The 12,215-nt window shown below is 48.1% G+C and overlaps 1 protein-coding gene across 2 annotated transcripts in view; it reads left to right on the top strand.

Moving 5' to 3' along the window:
- The window catches only part of KIF6 (kinesin family member 6), a 1,127,187-nt gene that overhangs the window by 457,871 nt on the left and 657,101 nt on the right, over nt 1-12,215 (top strand). For both annotated transcript variants that reach the window (XM_069236333.1, XM_069236332.1), the window contains exon 10: nt 341-444. In XM_069236333.1, the coding sequence (XP_069092434.1) occupies nt 341-444 (104 nt within the window). The remainder of the gene's footprint in view (nt 1-340; nt 445-12,215) is intronic.

Raw genomic sequence — 12,215 nt, 5'->3', positions numbered from 1 at the left:
AGAATGAGATAATGCGTGGATGAGTAGATGCATGCAAAGATGAGTGACCAAATGTATGGATGAATGATTGAACGCATGGACTGATGGATGAGTGACACAGTGATGGAAGTCCTTTGTTTGTTTAGGTAGTTTCTGTGTCTGTCTAGAATCGTTTTACAGATTTACCTCCAGAGGCAGCTTTCTGCATCCTCCAAAAATTGGAGGACCTTCCACTATCAAGATCACCTATCTCTAAACCTGACCCTAAGTCTTGTTTTTGGTGCATTTCACATCATTTGAAAACTGCATTCTGCCTCCTAAATAAAACACTGTATGCCGTGTCCTTGCTCTCTGTTCCCAGATGATCGCGCGCCTAAAGAAGGAGATCCAGGCGCTGAAGGACGAGCTGGCGATGGTCACCGGGGAGCAGCGGACAGAGGAGCTCACAGCCGAAGAGCTGCTGAGGTAAGACAGGTCTTCTCTTGTGATCCTGGTATACACAGTAATTGTTCAGTCCCTTGCAATGTGCAGTAACAAGTGCGCCTGGGACGGTTCCATCAGGACTTACCATGGTCCCCCGATTACTCGCTCTTTGAGAAACTCTCTTCTTCTTGGTCTATTCGTAGACCCACGGTTACTTCCGCTCTGTGCTGCCTGACTGACATACTTCCTTGCTGGCTCAACCTTGGTACAGCTCTTTCATATTATTATTTTTCTTCTTTGGACATTTTGCTATCTCGTCTCCAGTTTAGCCTTGAAAATGTCACTGTGTGACGAAACACGTGTTGGCTGTGCGTGAAACATTTATACATTCTAAATGCTATCACTATACTTAGCCTATATTTTCAACTATTAAAAATCTTTGTGGAGCACCGAGAAGAGTACTGTACTATTCATCAACGGACCTCTCACATTGGACTTTGCATCTGTGTCTTTACCCATATATGTTTGGAGTGCTGTGGTCTTCTCTGCTTTTGTGTACATTTGTATGCTTGCATACATTCCTCTGTGTGCCTTAGGGTAGAAGGGCACGTGAACACTTGCACCACTTTCAGCGAATTGTAATATTATACCAGATTGGACACTAGTAGAAGGTGCATTCTTTGCCATTACTGCCGTTAGAGAGCTGTTCACAATAACATTGCGCTGGGTGCAGTGGCGTAACCCAAAATGACGCTCCTCACCCCTGCAGAATGTGATGAGGGCCCCGAGTCTCGCATATCTCACAGATGTTCATTGGCCATGGGCTGCTCGGGCTCTTAAGTCAGGAGATGTGGGGATGGCCTATCCTAGCCTGGCCGCTGGATGCAGCCTACTCAGCTTTAGGTCCCTCCCAGATGGCGCCCTTCTTTCTGGGATGTATGTATGAGGTATCTGTGTAGCGCAACATTAGGTGAAAAGAGATCGGACGCTGTACAAGGTCAAAGGCCAGCATACAGTCAGCAAGGTCGCCATGTTGCAGGTGATACCACAAGCGGCTGGAACGCGCTGGTAATGGAACTTCCAATTCTGGACAAGACCAGGCAGTGGAGTAAGGTCCTGAGGCCTGAGACTTTGATGACCTGATGTTTTCCCATCAGACGTTCCAGTTGTAACTCTGCTCTCCTAGCCAGGGAGTTGATTTGAGATTGCTGGTCGATAGTTATTAAGACCTCTTGTATCAGCAGAGGGTTTTTTGAATAGGAGTGTGATTTGGCCAACTTTGAGGTAGTCCGGAGATAAAATCTCTAGTCTCGTCCAGTAGGGTCATGGTGATATTAGCAGTATACAATCTGTAAAATGACTGGAGAGATTCACATTGAGAAAAGGTTTTAACTGTGTCATCTTAGACCTCACCAAAATGAAGCAAATGTGTCTTCATTTTACAGATGAAGTTTGTTTTACTGCAAACTATCCCCACAGTGCACTAGTCTTACTGAAATCCTGCAGGACAGAACCCTTCTCCCATGCAGGAAACTTGTGGCCCACCCAGGTGTGTGTCCCACCTCCTCAACCACACCAAACTGGTTCTGGAAGCAGCTCCTCCTCCCACGGATGGAACCAGGCTGGCTGCTTTACACTTTTTTGAAAAAATATAGGGATCATCCTAGACGACAAGCTCAACATGACGGCTCAAGTCAATGCAGTATGCACCTCCTGCTTCCCCATCCTACACATGCTGTGAAACTTCTTCAAATGGTTACCTCAGAACACCAAGCGGGCAGTCACGCAAGCACTCGTCGCCAGCAGACTGGACTATGGCAACACTCTGTATGCCGAAATCTCCAAGCACCCACACAGACTCCTGACTGTCCAGAACACTGCCACAAGACGCGAACTCCCACGCTGCACCCACATCACACCGCACCTTCGGAAGCGTCACTGGCTCCCCCTTCACAAGCACAGCCAATTCAGAGTTCTCCCGCACACAGACAAAGCCTTACGCAACACAGAACCACAACACCTCAACAGCCGCATACACTTACACCAACCCACAAGATACCTACGCTGTGCCTCACTCTCCCTCGCTCACACTCTCCGCATCCGCAAAAGCAAAACTGGAGGTCACTCATTCTCCTACATCACACCCAGGACATGGAACAAACTCCCTCAGCACATCCGAGCCTCCTCCTCCAGAGGCTAACGACTTGGCTCTTCGTATAAGCACCTTGGTGGGCGCACACCTACACACCTGCCCGAATACCTTCTCGCATGATTAGTGCGATATACAAATCAACATAACATAACACTCTATACAAAAATATCAAAAGGAGCTGGTGGGTTACTTTGGAAAACTTTGCAGTTTTCTGTGGGATGTTGTTTCTGTTCTTTTGTAGAGCTGAATTTCTGAATTTAGTAGAGATTTCTTTTGCAAGGGGAATTCATTTGGTCTCGCCCATCAGACCGAGCAAGTTGTCTGTTTGCAAAACATACCTGTTGTCACCTTTCAGTGGACTTAGAGCCAGAGCCAGCTCATTGCTTATTATTTGTTGGTTTTACAGACCCTCTTGTTTACCTGGTTATTATTTGTTAGCTTGTGTGGGCTTTCCTTCCTCTTCTCGCTCTTTCCCTGGAGCATGGCCTAACTACGCATGTCCCTCCACTGCTTATTCTTTAGGCATTACTTCTTGTTTTGAGTCAGAACTTCAGGAGAGTGCATGTGTTTTTCAGTCGTCTCCTTTGTGTACTTGTCTTCCCTCTGCTGCGTGTTGCTTTTCCTAGGCCCCGGCTTCTCTCCCGTTCCCTCTGTGATGCACTTGTCCTCATGTACTTCTCCCCTGAGATGCTTTTTCTTGCAAGTGTGCATCACCCTTCTCCAGCTTCACGTTGCTTTCTCTTGCCTGTGTGCTTCTATTGTACTCAGTCACCCTGGCCAGACTGTCATCCACCAAATGAAGAAATCTCTGCCAGTCCTCCGTTGATCTTTCTACCTTCACAGAGGCTGCCTTCAAGGCGGGTCTTGTGAAGGCACAAAAAGACTTGTGCGCTCCTGCCATGTTTCTAATGGCCAGGCACCAAGCTTTTTTGTTTTTCAAAAGCAAACTCCCAAAGCAGGAATTTGTTTCTGAAAAATAAACAATGACCCTCACAACCTGTGATGTTCTTCCTTGGGTGTGATGGTCGTTTTTGTGACAGAAAGAAGAAAAAGGACATCCAAGTGTCCATTCTAATTCGGGCAGGTGGTCTGATGCTCTTACCTTGATGGTCCCTCCTCCTTGGAGGCACTAGAACAGGTGTCTCCAACCTTTTGTATTATAAGAGCTACTTGCGATCGGTGAACTTCACCTGACCTACTGTTATTTTTAGAGTCTTAAAACTGACCACATCAGAGAAGATTACATTAGTGCCCACCATATAGAATATTACCAGCAGTGATCACCTCAGGGCATGAGACATGGTTTCCATCAGTGATATAAAAAAACGCCTCATCATTGTGGAATGCCTCTATATTGGGAAGTGTATAACAGCCGTAGCTGCAATGCCCCTGGCTCCAAGTTATTAATAATAAGTCTCCCCAAACACCAGCCCATAAGTTTCGAAAATACACACATTTTCATCTCAAATGCAGACTTCAATTTTGGTATAATACATGTATTCAACCAAGCAAGCAAAAGCTTCTAATGTATTAGGCTGGACTATACATGGGAGACCTACTTACAGGTAGCACGAGCTGCTCGTTGGAGAACTCTGCTCTGAGTAAGTGCCCCCACTGGCTCCGCCGTTGTAAATGTGACTGTTGGCCTGATTCCAACTTAATTGGGCAGACCCAGAGTTTAGCCTTAGACTTGACCTCCTCTGAAACCATTTCCAGTCATCTTCATTGAGCCCTACTCAGTAGTGTGTGGCTGCCTTTGGGTTTTAAAGCTGACCTTGGGTTCCCTTGCAGAAGGGTTGGAGGTTCAGGGACAAGGCAGTCTGCCTACCATCTGTTAGACCCAACAGTAAATCACACTGCTTTCCTGCTGGTACTCTTGCAAGAGACTCACCCACCACACTGCTTTCCTGCTGGAACTCTTGCAAGACTCTCACCCATCACACTGCTTTCCTGCTGGAACTCTTGCAAGACTCTCACCCACCACACTGCTTTCCTGCTGGAACTCTTGCAAGACTCTCACCCATCACACTGCTTTCCTGCTGGAACTCTTGCAAGACTCTCGCACATCACACTGCTTTCCTACTGGAACTCTTGCAAGACTCTCATCCATCACACTGCTTTCCTGTTGGAACTCTTGCAAGACTCTCACCCATCGCACTGCTTTCCTACTGGAACTCTTGCAAGACTCTCACACATCACACTGCTTTCCTGCTTGAACTTTTGCAAGACTCTCACACATCACACTGCTTTCCTGTTGGAACTCTTGCAAGACTCTCACCCATCGCACTGCTTTCCTACTGGAACTCTTGCAAAACTCACAGATCACACTGCTTTCCTGCTGGAACTCTTGCAAAACTCTCACACATCACACTTCTTTCCTGCTGGAACTCTTGCAAGACTCTCACCCATCACACTGCTTTCCTACTGGAACTCTTGCAAAACTCTCACACATCACACTGCTTTCCTGCTGGAACTCTTGCAAGACTCTCGCACATCACACTGCTTTCCTGCTGGAACTCTTGCAAGACTCTCACACATCACACTGCTTTCCTGCTTGAACTTTTGCAAGACTCTCACACATCACACTGCTTTCCTGCTGGAACTCTTGCAAGACTCACACATCACACTGCTTTCCTACTGGAACTGTTGCAGACTCTCACACATCACACTGCTTTCCTGCTGGAACTCTTGCAAGACTCTCACACATCACACTGCTTTCCTACTTGAACTTTTGCAAGACTCTCACACATCACACTGCTTTCCTGCTGGAAATCTTGCAAGACTCTCACACATCACACTGCTTTCCTGCTGGAACTGTTGCAAGACTCTCACACATCACATTGCTTTCCTACTGGAATTGTTGCAAGACTCTCACACATCACACTGCTTTCCTGCTGGAACTATTGCAAGACTGTCACACGTCACACTGCTTTCCTACTGGAACCCTTGCAAGACTCTCACCCACCACACTGCTTTCCTACTTGAACTGTTGCAAGAGACTCACCCACCACACTGCTTTCCTGCTGGAACTCTTGCAAGACTCTCACACATCACACTGCTTTCCTGCTGGAAATCTTGCAAGACTCTCACACATCACACTGCTTTCCTGCTGGAACTGTTGCAGACTCTCACACATCACACTGCTTTCCTGCTGGAACCCTTGCAAGGCTCTCACCCACCACACTGCTTTCCTGCTGAAACGCTTGCAAGACTCTCACCCATCCCACTGCTTTCCTGCTGGAACTCTTGCAAGACTCTCACACATCACACTGCTTTCCTGCTGGAACTTTTGCAAGACTCTCACACATCACACTGCTTTCCTGCTGGAAATCTTGCAAGACTCTCACACATCACACTGCTTTCCTGCTGGAACTGTTGCAGACTCTCACTCATCACACTGTTTTCCTGCTGGAACTGTTGAAAGACTCTCACACATCACACTGCTTTCCTACTGGAACCCTTGAAAGGCTCTCACCCACCACACTGCTTTCCTGCTGGAACTCTTGCAAGACTCTCACACATCACATTGCTTTCCTACTGGAATTGTTGCAAGACTCTCACACATCACACTGCTTTCCTGCTGGAACTATTGCAAGACTGTCACACGTCACACTGCTTTCCTACTGGAACCCTTGCAAGACTCTCACCCACCACACTGCTTTCCTACTTGAACTGTTGCAAGAGACTCACCCACCACACTGCTTTCCTGCTGGAACTCTTGCAAGACTCTCACACATCACACTGCTTTCCTGCTGGAACTCTTGCAAAACTCTTACACATCACACTGCTTTCCTGCTGGAACTCTTGCAAGACTTGCACACCACTGCTTTCCTGCTGGAACTGTTGCACGACTCTCACACATCACACTGCTTTCCTGCTGGAAGTCTTGCAAGACACTCACACGTCACACTACGTTCCTGCTGGAACTCTTCAAGAGTTGCACAATAATACTGCTTTCCTACTGGAACTCTTGTAAGACTCCCAGACATCACACTGCTTTCCTACTGGAACTGTTGCAAGACTCACACATCACACTACTTTCCTGCTGGAACTCTTGCAAGACTTACACATCACACTGCTTTCCTACTGGAACTGTTGAAAGACTCTCACACATCACACTGCTTTCCTGCTGGAACTTTTGCAAGACTCTCACACATCACACTGATTTCCTACTGGAACTGTTGCAAGACTCTCACACATCACACTGCTTTCCTAATGGAACTGTTGCAAGACTCTCACACATCACACTGCTTTCCTACTGGAACCCTTGCAAGGCTCTCACCCACCACACTGCTTTCCTGCTGGAACTCTTGCAAGACTCTCACACATCACATTGCTTTCCTACTGGAATTGTTGCAAGACTCTCACACATCACACTGCTTTCCTGCTGGAACTATTGCAAGACTGTCACACGTCACACTGCTTTCCTACTGGAACCCTTGCAAGACTCTCACCCACCACACTGCTTTCCTGCTGGAACTCTTGCAAGACTCTCACACATCACACTGCTTTCCTGCTGGAACTCTTGCAAAACTCTTACACATCACACTGCTTTCCTGCTGGAACTCTTGCAAGACTTGCACACCACTGCTTTCCTGCTGGAACTGTTGCACGACTCTCACACATCACACTGCTTTCCTGCTGGAACTCTTGCAAGACACTCACACGTCACACTACGTTCCTGCTGGAACTCTTGCAAGAGTTGCACAATAACACTGCTTTCCTACTGGAACTCATGTAAGACTCCCAGACATCACACTGCTTTCCTACTGGAACTGTTGCAAGACTCACACATCACACTGCTTTCCTGCTGGAACTCTTGCAAGACTTACACATCACACTGCTTTCCTGCTGGAACTGTTGCAAGACTCTCACACATCACACTGCTTTCCTGCTGGAACCCTTGCAAGGCTCTCACCCACCACACTGCTTTCCTGCTGAAACTCTTGCAAGACTCTCACCCATCACACTGCTTTCCTGCTGGAACTCTTGCAAGACTCTCACATATCACACTGCTTTCCTGCTGGAACTTTTGCAAGACTCTCACACATCACACTGCTTTCCTGCTGGAAATCTTGCAGACTCTCACACATCACACTGCTTTCCTGCTGGAACTCTTGCAAGACTCACACATCACACTGCTTTCCTACTGGAACTGTTGAAAGACTCTCACACATCACACTGCTTTCCTAATGGAACTGTTGCAAGACTCTCACACATCACACTGCTTTCCTACTGAAACCCTTGCAAGGCTCTCACCCACCACACTGCTTTCCTGCTGGAACTCTTGCAAGACTCTCACACATCACATTGCTTTCCTACTGGAATTGTTGCAAGACTCTCACACATCACACTGCTTTCCTGCTGGAACTCTTGCAAGACTGTCACACGTCACACTGCTTTCCTACTGGAACCCTTGCAAGACTCTCACCCACCACACTGCTTTCCTACTTGAACTGTTGCAAGAGACTCACCCACCACACTGCTTTCCTGCTGGAACTCTTGCAAGACTCTCACACATCACACTGCTTTCCTGCTGGAACTCTTGCAAGACTCTCACACATCACACTGCTTGTAGGAGGCTGGACTGGCTTGTAGTGAGTACCAAGGGGTACTTGCACCTTGCACCAGGCCCAGTTATCCCTTATTAGTGTATAGGGTGTCTAGCAGCTTAGGCTGATAGATAATGGTAGCTTAGCGGAGCTGCTTAGGCTGAACTAGGAGACGTGTGAAGCTACTACAGTACCACTTAGTGTCATATGCACAATATCATAAGAAAACACAATACACAGTTATACTAAAAATAAAGGTACTTTATTTTTATGACAATATGCCAAAGTATCTTAGAGTGTACCCTCAGTGAGAGGATAGGAAATATACACAAGATATATATACACAATAGCAAAAATATGCAGTATAGTCTTAGAAAACAGTGCAAACAATGTATAGTTACAATAGGATGCAATGGGGAAACATAGGGATAGGGGCAACACAAACCATATACTCCAAAAGTGGAATGCGAACCACGAATGGACCCCAAACCTAGGTGACCTTGTAGAGGGTCGCTGGGACTATTAGAAAATAGTGAGAGTTAGAAAAATAACCCTCCCCAAGACCCTGAAAAGTGAGTGCAAAGTGCACTAAAGTTCCCCTAAGGACAAAGAAGTCGTGTTAGAGGAATAATGCAGGAAAGACACAAACCAGCAATGCAACAACTGTGGATTTCCAATCTAGGGTACCTGTGGAACAAGGGGACCAAGTCCAAAAGTCACAAGCAAGTCGGAGATGGGCAGATGCCCAGGAAATGCCAGCTGCGGGTGCAAAGAAGCTTCTACTGGACAGAAGAAGCTGAGGTTTCTGCAAGAACAAAAAGGGCTAGAGACTTCCCCTTTGGTGGACGGATCCCTCTCGCCTTGGAGAGTCGTGCAGAAGTGTTTTCCCGCCGGAAGGACGCCAACAAGCCTTGCTAGTCGCAAATCGTGCGTTTGGCGTTTTTGGAAGCTGCTGGGGCCCAGGAGGGACCAGGAGGTCGCAAATTGGACCTGAAGAGAGAGGGGACGTCGAGCAAGACAAAGAGCCCTCACTGAAGCAGGTAGCACCCGGAGAAGTGCCAGAAACAGGCACTACGAAGATGCGTGAAACGGTGCTCGCCGAAGTTGCACAAAGGAGTCCCACGTCGCCGGAGACCAACTTAGAAAGTCGTGCAATGCAGGTTAGAGTGCCGTGGACCCAGGCTTGGCTGTGCACAAAGGATTTCCGCCGGAAGTGCCCAGGGGCCGGAGTAGCTGCAAAGTCGCGGTTCCCAGCAATGCAGCCCAGCGAGGTGAGGCAAGGACTTACCTCCACCAAAATTGGACTGAAGAGTCACTGGACTGTGGGGGTCACTTGGACAGAGTCGCTGGATTCGAGGGACCTCGCTCGTCGTGCTGAGAGGAGACCCAAGGGACCGGTAATGCAGCTTTTTGGTGCCTGCGGTTGCAGGGGGAAGATTCCGTCGACCCACTGGAGATTTCTTCGGAGCTTCTGGTGCAGAGAGGAGGCAGGCTACCCCCACAGCATGCACAAGCAGGAAAACAGTCGAGAAGGCGGCAGGATCGGCGTTACAGAGTTGCAGTAGTTGTCTTTGCTACTATGTTGCAGGTTTGCAGGCTTCCAGCGCGGTCAGCAGTCGTTTCCTTATCAGAAGGTGAAGAGAGAGATGCAGAGGAACTCGGATGAGCTCTTGCATTCGTTATCTCAAGTTTCCCCAGAGACAGAGACCCTAAATAGCCAGAAAAGAGGGTTTGGCTACTTAGGAGAGAGGATAGGCTACTAACACCTGAAGGAGCCTATCAGCAGGAGTCTCTGACGTCACCTGGTGGCACTGGCCACTCAGAGCAGTCCAGTGTGCCAGCAGCACCTCTGTTTCCAAGATGGCAGAGGTCTGGAGCACACTGGAGGAGCTCTGGACACCTCCCAGGGGAGGTGCAGGTCAGGGGAGTGGTCACTCCCCTTTCCTTTGTCCAGTTTCGCGCCAGAGCAGGGGCTAAGGGGTCCCTGAACCGGTGTAGACTGGCTTATGCAGAATTGGGCACATCTGTGCCCAACAAAGCATTTCCAAAGGCTGGGGGAGGCTACTCCTCCCCTGCCTTCACACCATTTTCCAAAGGGAGAGGGTGTCACACCCTCTCTCAGAGGAAGTTCTTTGTTCTGCCATCCTGGGCCAGGCCTGGCTGGACCCCAGGAGGGCAGATGCCTGTCTGAGGGGTTGGCAGCAGCAGCAGCTGCAGTGAAACCCCAGGAAGGCCAGTTTGGCAGTACCAGGGTCTGTGCTACAGACCACTGGGATCATGGAATTGTACCAACAATGCCAGGATGGCATAGAGGGGGCAATTCCATGATCATAGACATGTTACATGGCCATATTCGGAGTTACCATGGTGAAGCTACACATAGGTAGTGACCTATATGTAGTGCACGCGTGTAATGGTGTCCCCGCACTCACAAAGTTCAGGGAATTGGCTCTGAACAATGTGGGGGCACCTTGGCTAGTGCCAGGGTGCCCTCACACTAAGTAACTTTGCACCTAACCTTTACCAGGTAAAGGTTAGACATATAGGTGACTTATAAGTTACTTAAGTGCAGTGTAAAATGGCTGTGAAATAACGTGGACGTTATTTCACTCAGGCTGCAGTGGCAGGCCTGTGTAAGAATTGTCAGAGCTCCCTATGGGTGGCAAAAGAAATGCTGCAGCCCATAGGGATCTCCTGGAACCCCAATACCCTGGGTACCTCAGTACCATATACTAGGGAATTATAAGGGTGTTCCAGTAAGCCAATGTAAATTGGTAAAAATGGTCACTAGCCTGTCAGTGACAATTTGGAAAGAAATGAGAGAGCATAACCACTGAGGTTCTGATTAGCAGAGCCTCAGTGAGACAGTTAGTCACTACACAGGTAACACATTCAGGCACACTTATGAGCACTGGGGCCCTGGGTTACCAGGGTCCCAGTGACACATACAACTAAAACAACATATATACAGTGAAAAATGGGGGTAACATGCCAGGCAAGATGGTACTTTCTTACACTGCTTTCCTGCTGGAACTCTTGCAAGACTCTCACACATCACACTGCTTTCCTGCTGGAACTCTTGCACATCACACTGCTTTCCTGCTGGAACTCTTGCAAGACTCTCACACATCACACTGCTTTCCTGCTGGAACTTTTGCAAGACTCTCACACATCACACTGCTTTCCTACTGGAACTGTTGAAAGACTCTCACACATCACACTACTTTCCTGCTGGAACTGTTGCAGACTCTCACACATCACACTGCTTTCCTGCTGGAACTCTTGCAAGACTCTCACACATCACACTGCTTTCCTGCTGGAACTCTTGCAAGACTCTCACACATCACACTGCTTTCCTGCTGGAACTGTTGCAAGACTCACACATCACACTGCTTTCCTGCTGGAACTCTTGCAAGACTTACACATCACTCTACATTCCTACTGGAACTGTTGCAAGACTCTCACACATCACACTGCTTTCCTGCTGGAACTCTTGCAAAACTCTTTCACATCACACTGCTTTCCTGCTTGAACTCTTGCAAGACTCTCACACATCACACTGCTTTCCTGCTTGAACTCTTGCAAGACTCTTAGCCATCACACTGCTTTCCTGCTGGAACTCTTGCAAGACTCTCACACCTCACACTGCTTTCCTACTGGAACTGTTGCAAAACTCTCACACATCCCACTGCTTTCCTGCTGGAACTCTTGCAAGACTCTCACCCATCACACTGCTTTCCTGCTGGAACTCTTGCAAGACTCTCACACATCACACTGCTTTCCTGCTGGAACTGTTGCAAGACTCACACATCACACTGCTTTCCTGCTGGAACTCTTGCAAGACTTACACATCACTCTACATTCCTACTGGAACTGTTGCAAGACTCTCACACATCACACTGCTTTCCTGCTGGAAATCTTGCAAAACTCTTTCACATCACACTGCTTTCCTGCTTGAACTCTTGCAAGACTCTCACACATCACACTGCTTTCCTGCTTGAACTCTTGCAAGACTCTTAGCCATCACACTGCTTTCCTGCTTGAACTCTTGCAAGACTCTCACACATCACACTGCTTTCCTGCTGGAAATCTTGCAAGACTCTCACACG

This window comes from Pleurodeles waltl, chromosome 5 (assembly GCF_031143425.1).
Source record: "Pleurodeles waltl isolate 20211129_DDA chromosome 5, aPleWal1.hap1.20221129, whole genome shotgun sequence".
Lineage (NCBI taxonomy): Eukaryota > Metazoa > Chordata > Amphibia > Caudata > Salamandridae > Pleurodeles > Pleurodeles waltl.
Note: the sequence above shows the minus strand (reverse complement) of the source record. Positions and strands in the feature narration are given on the sequence as shown.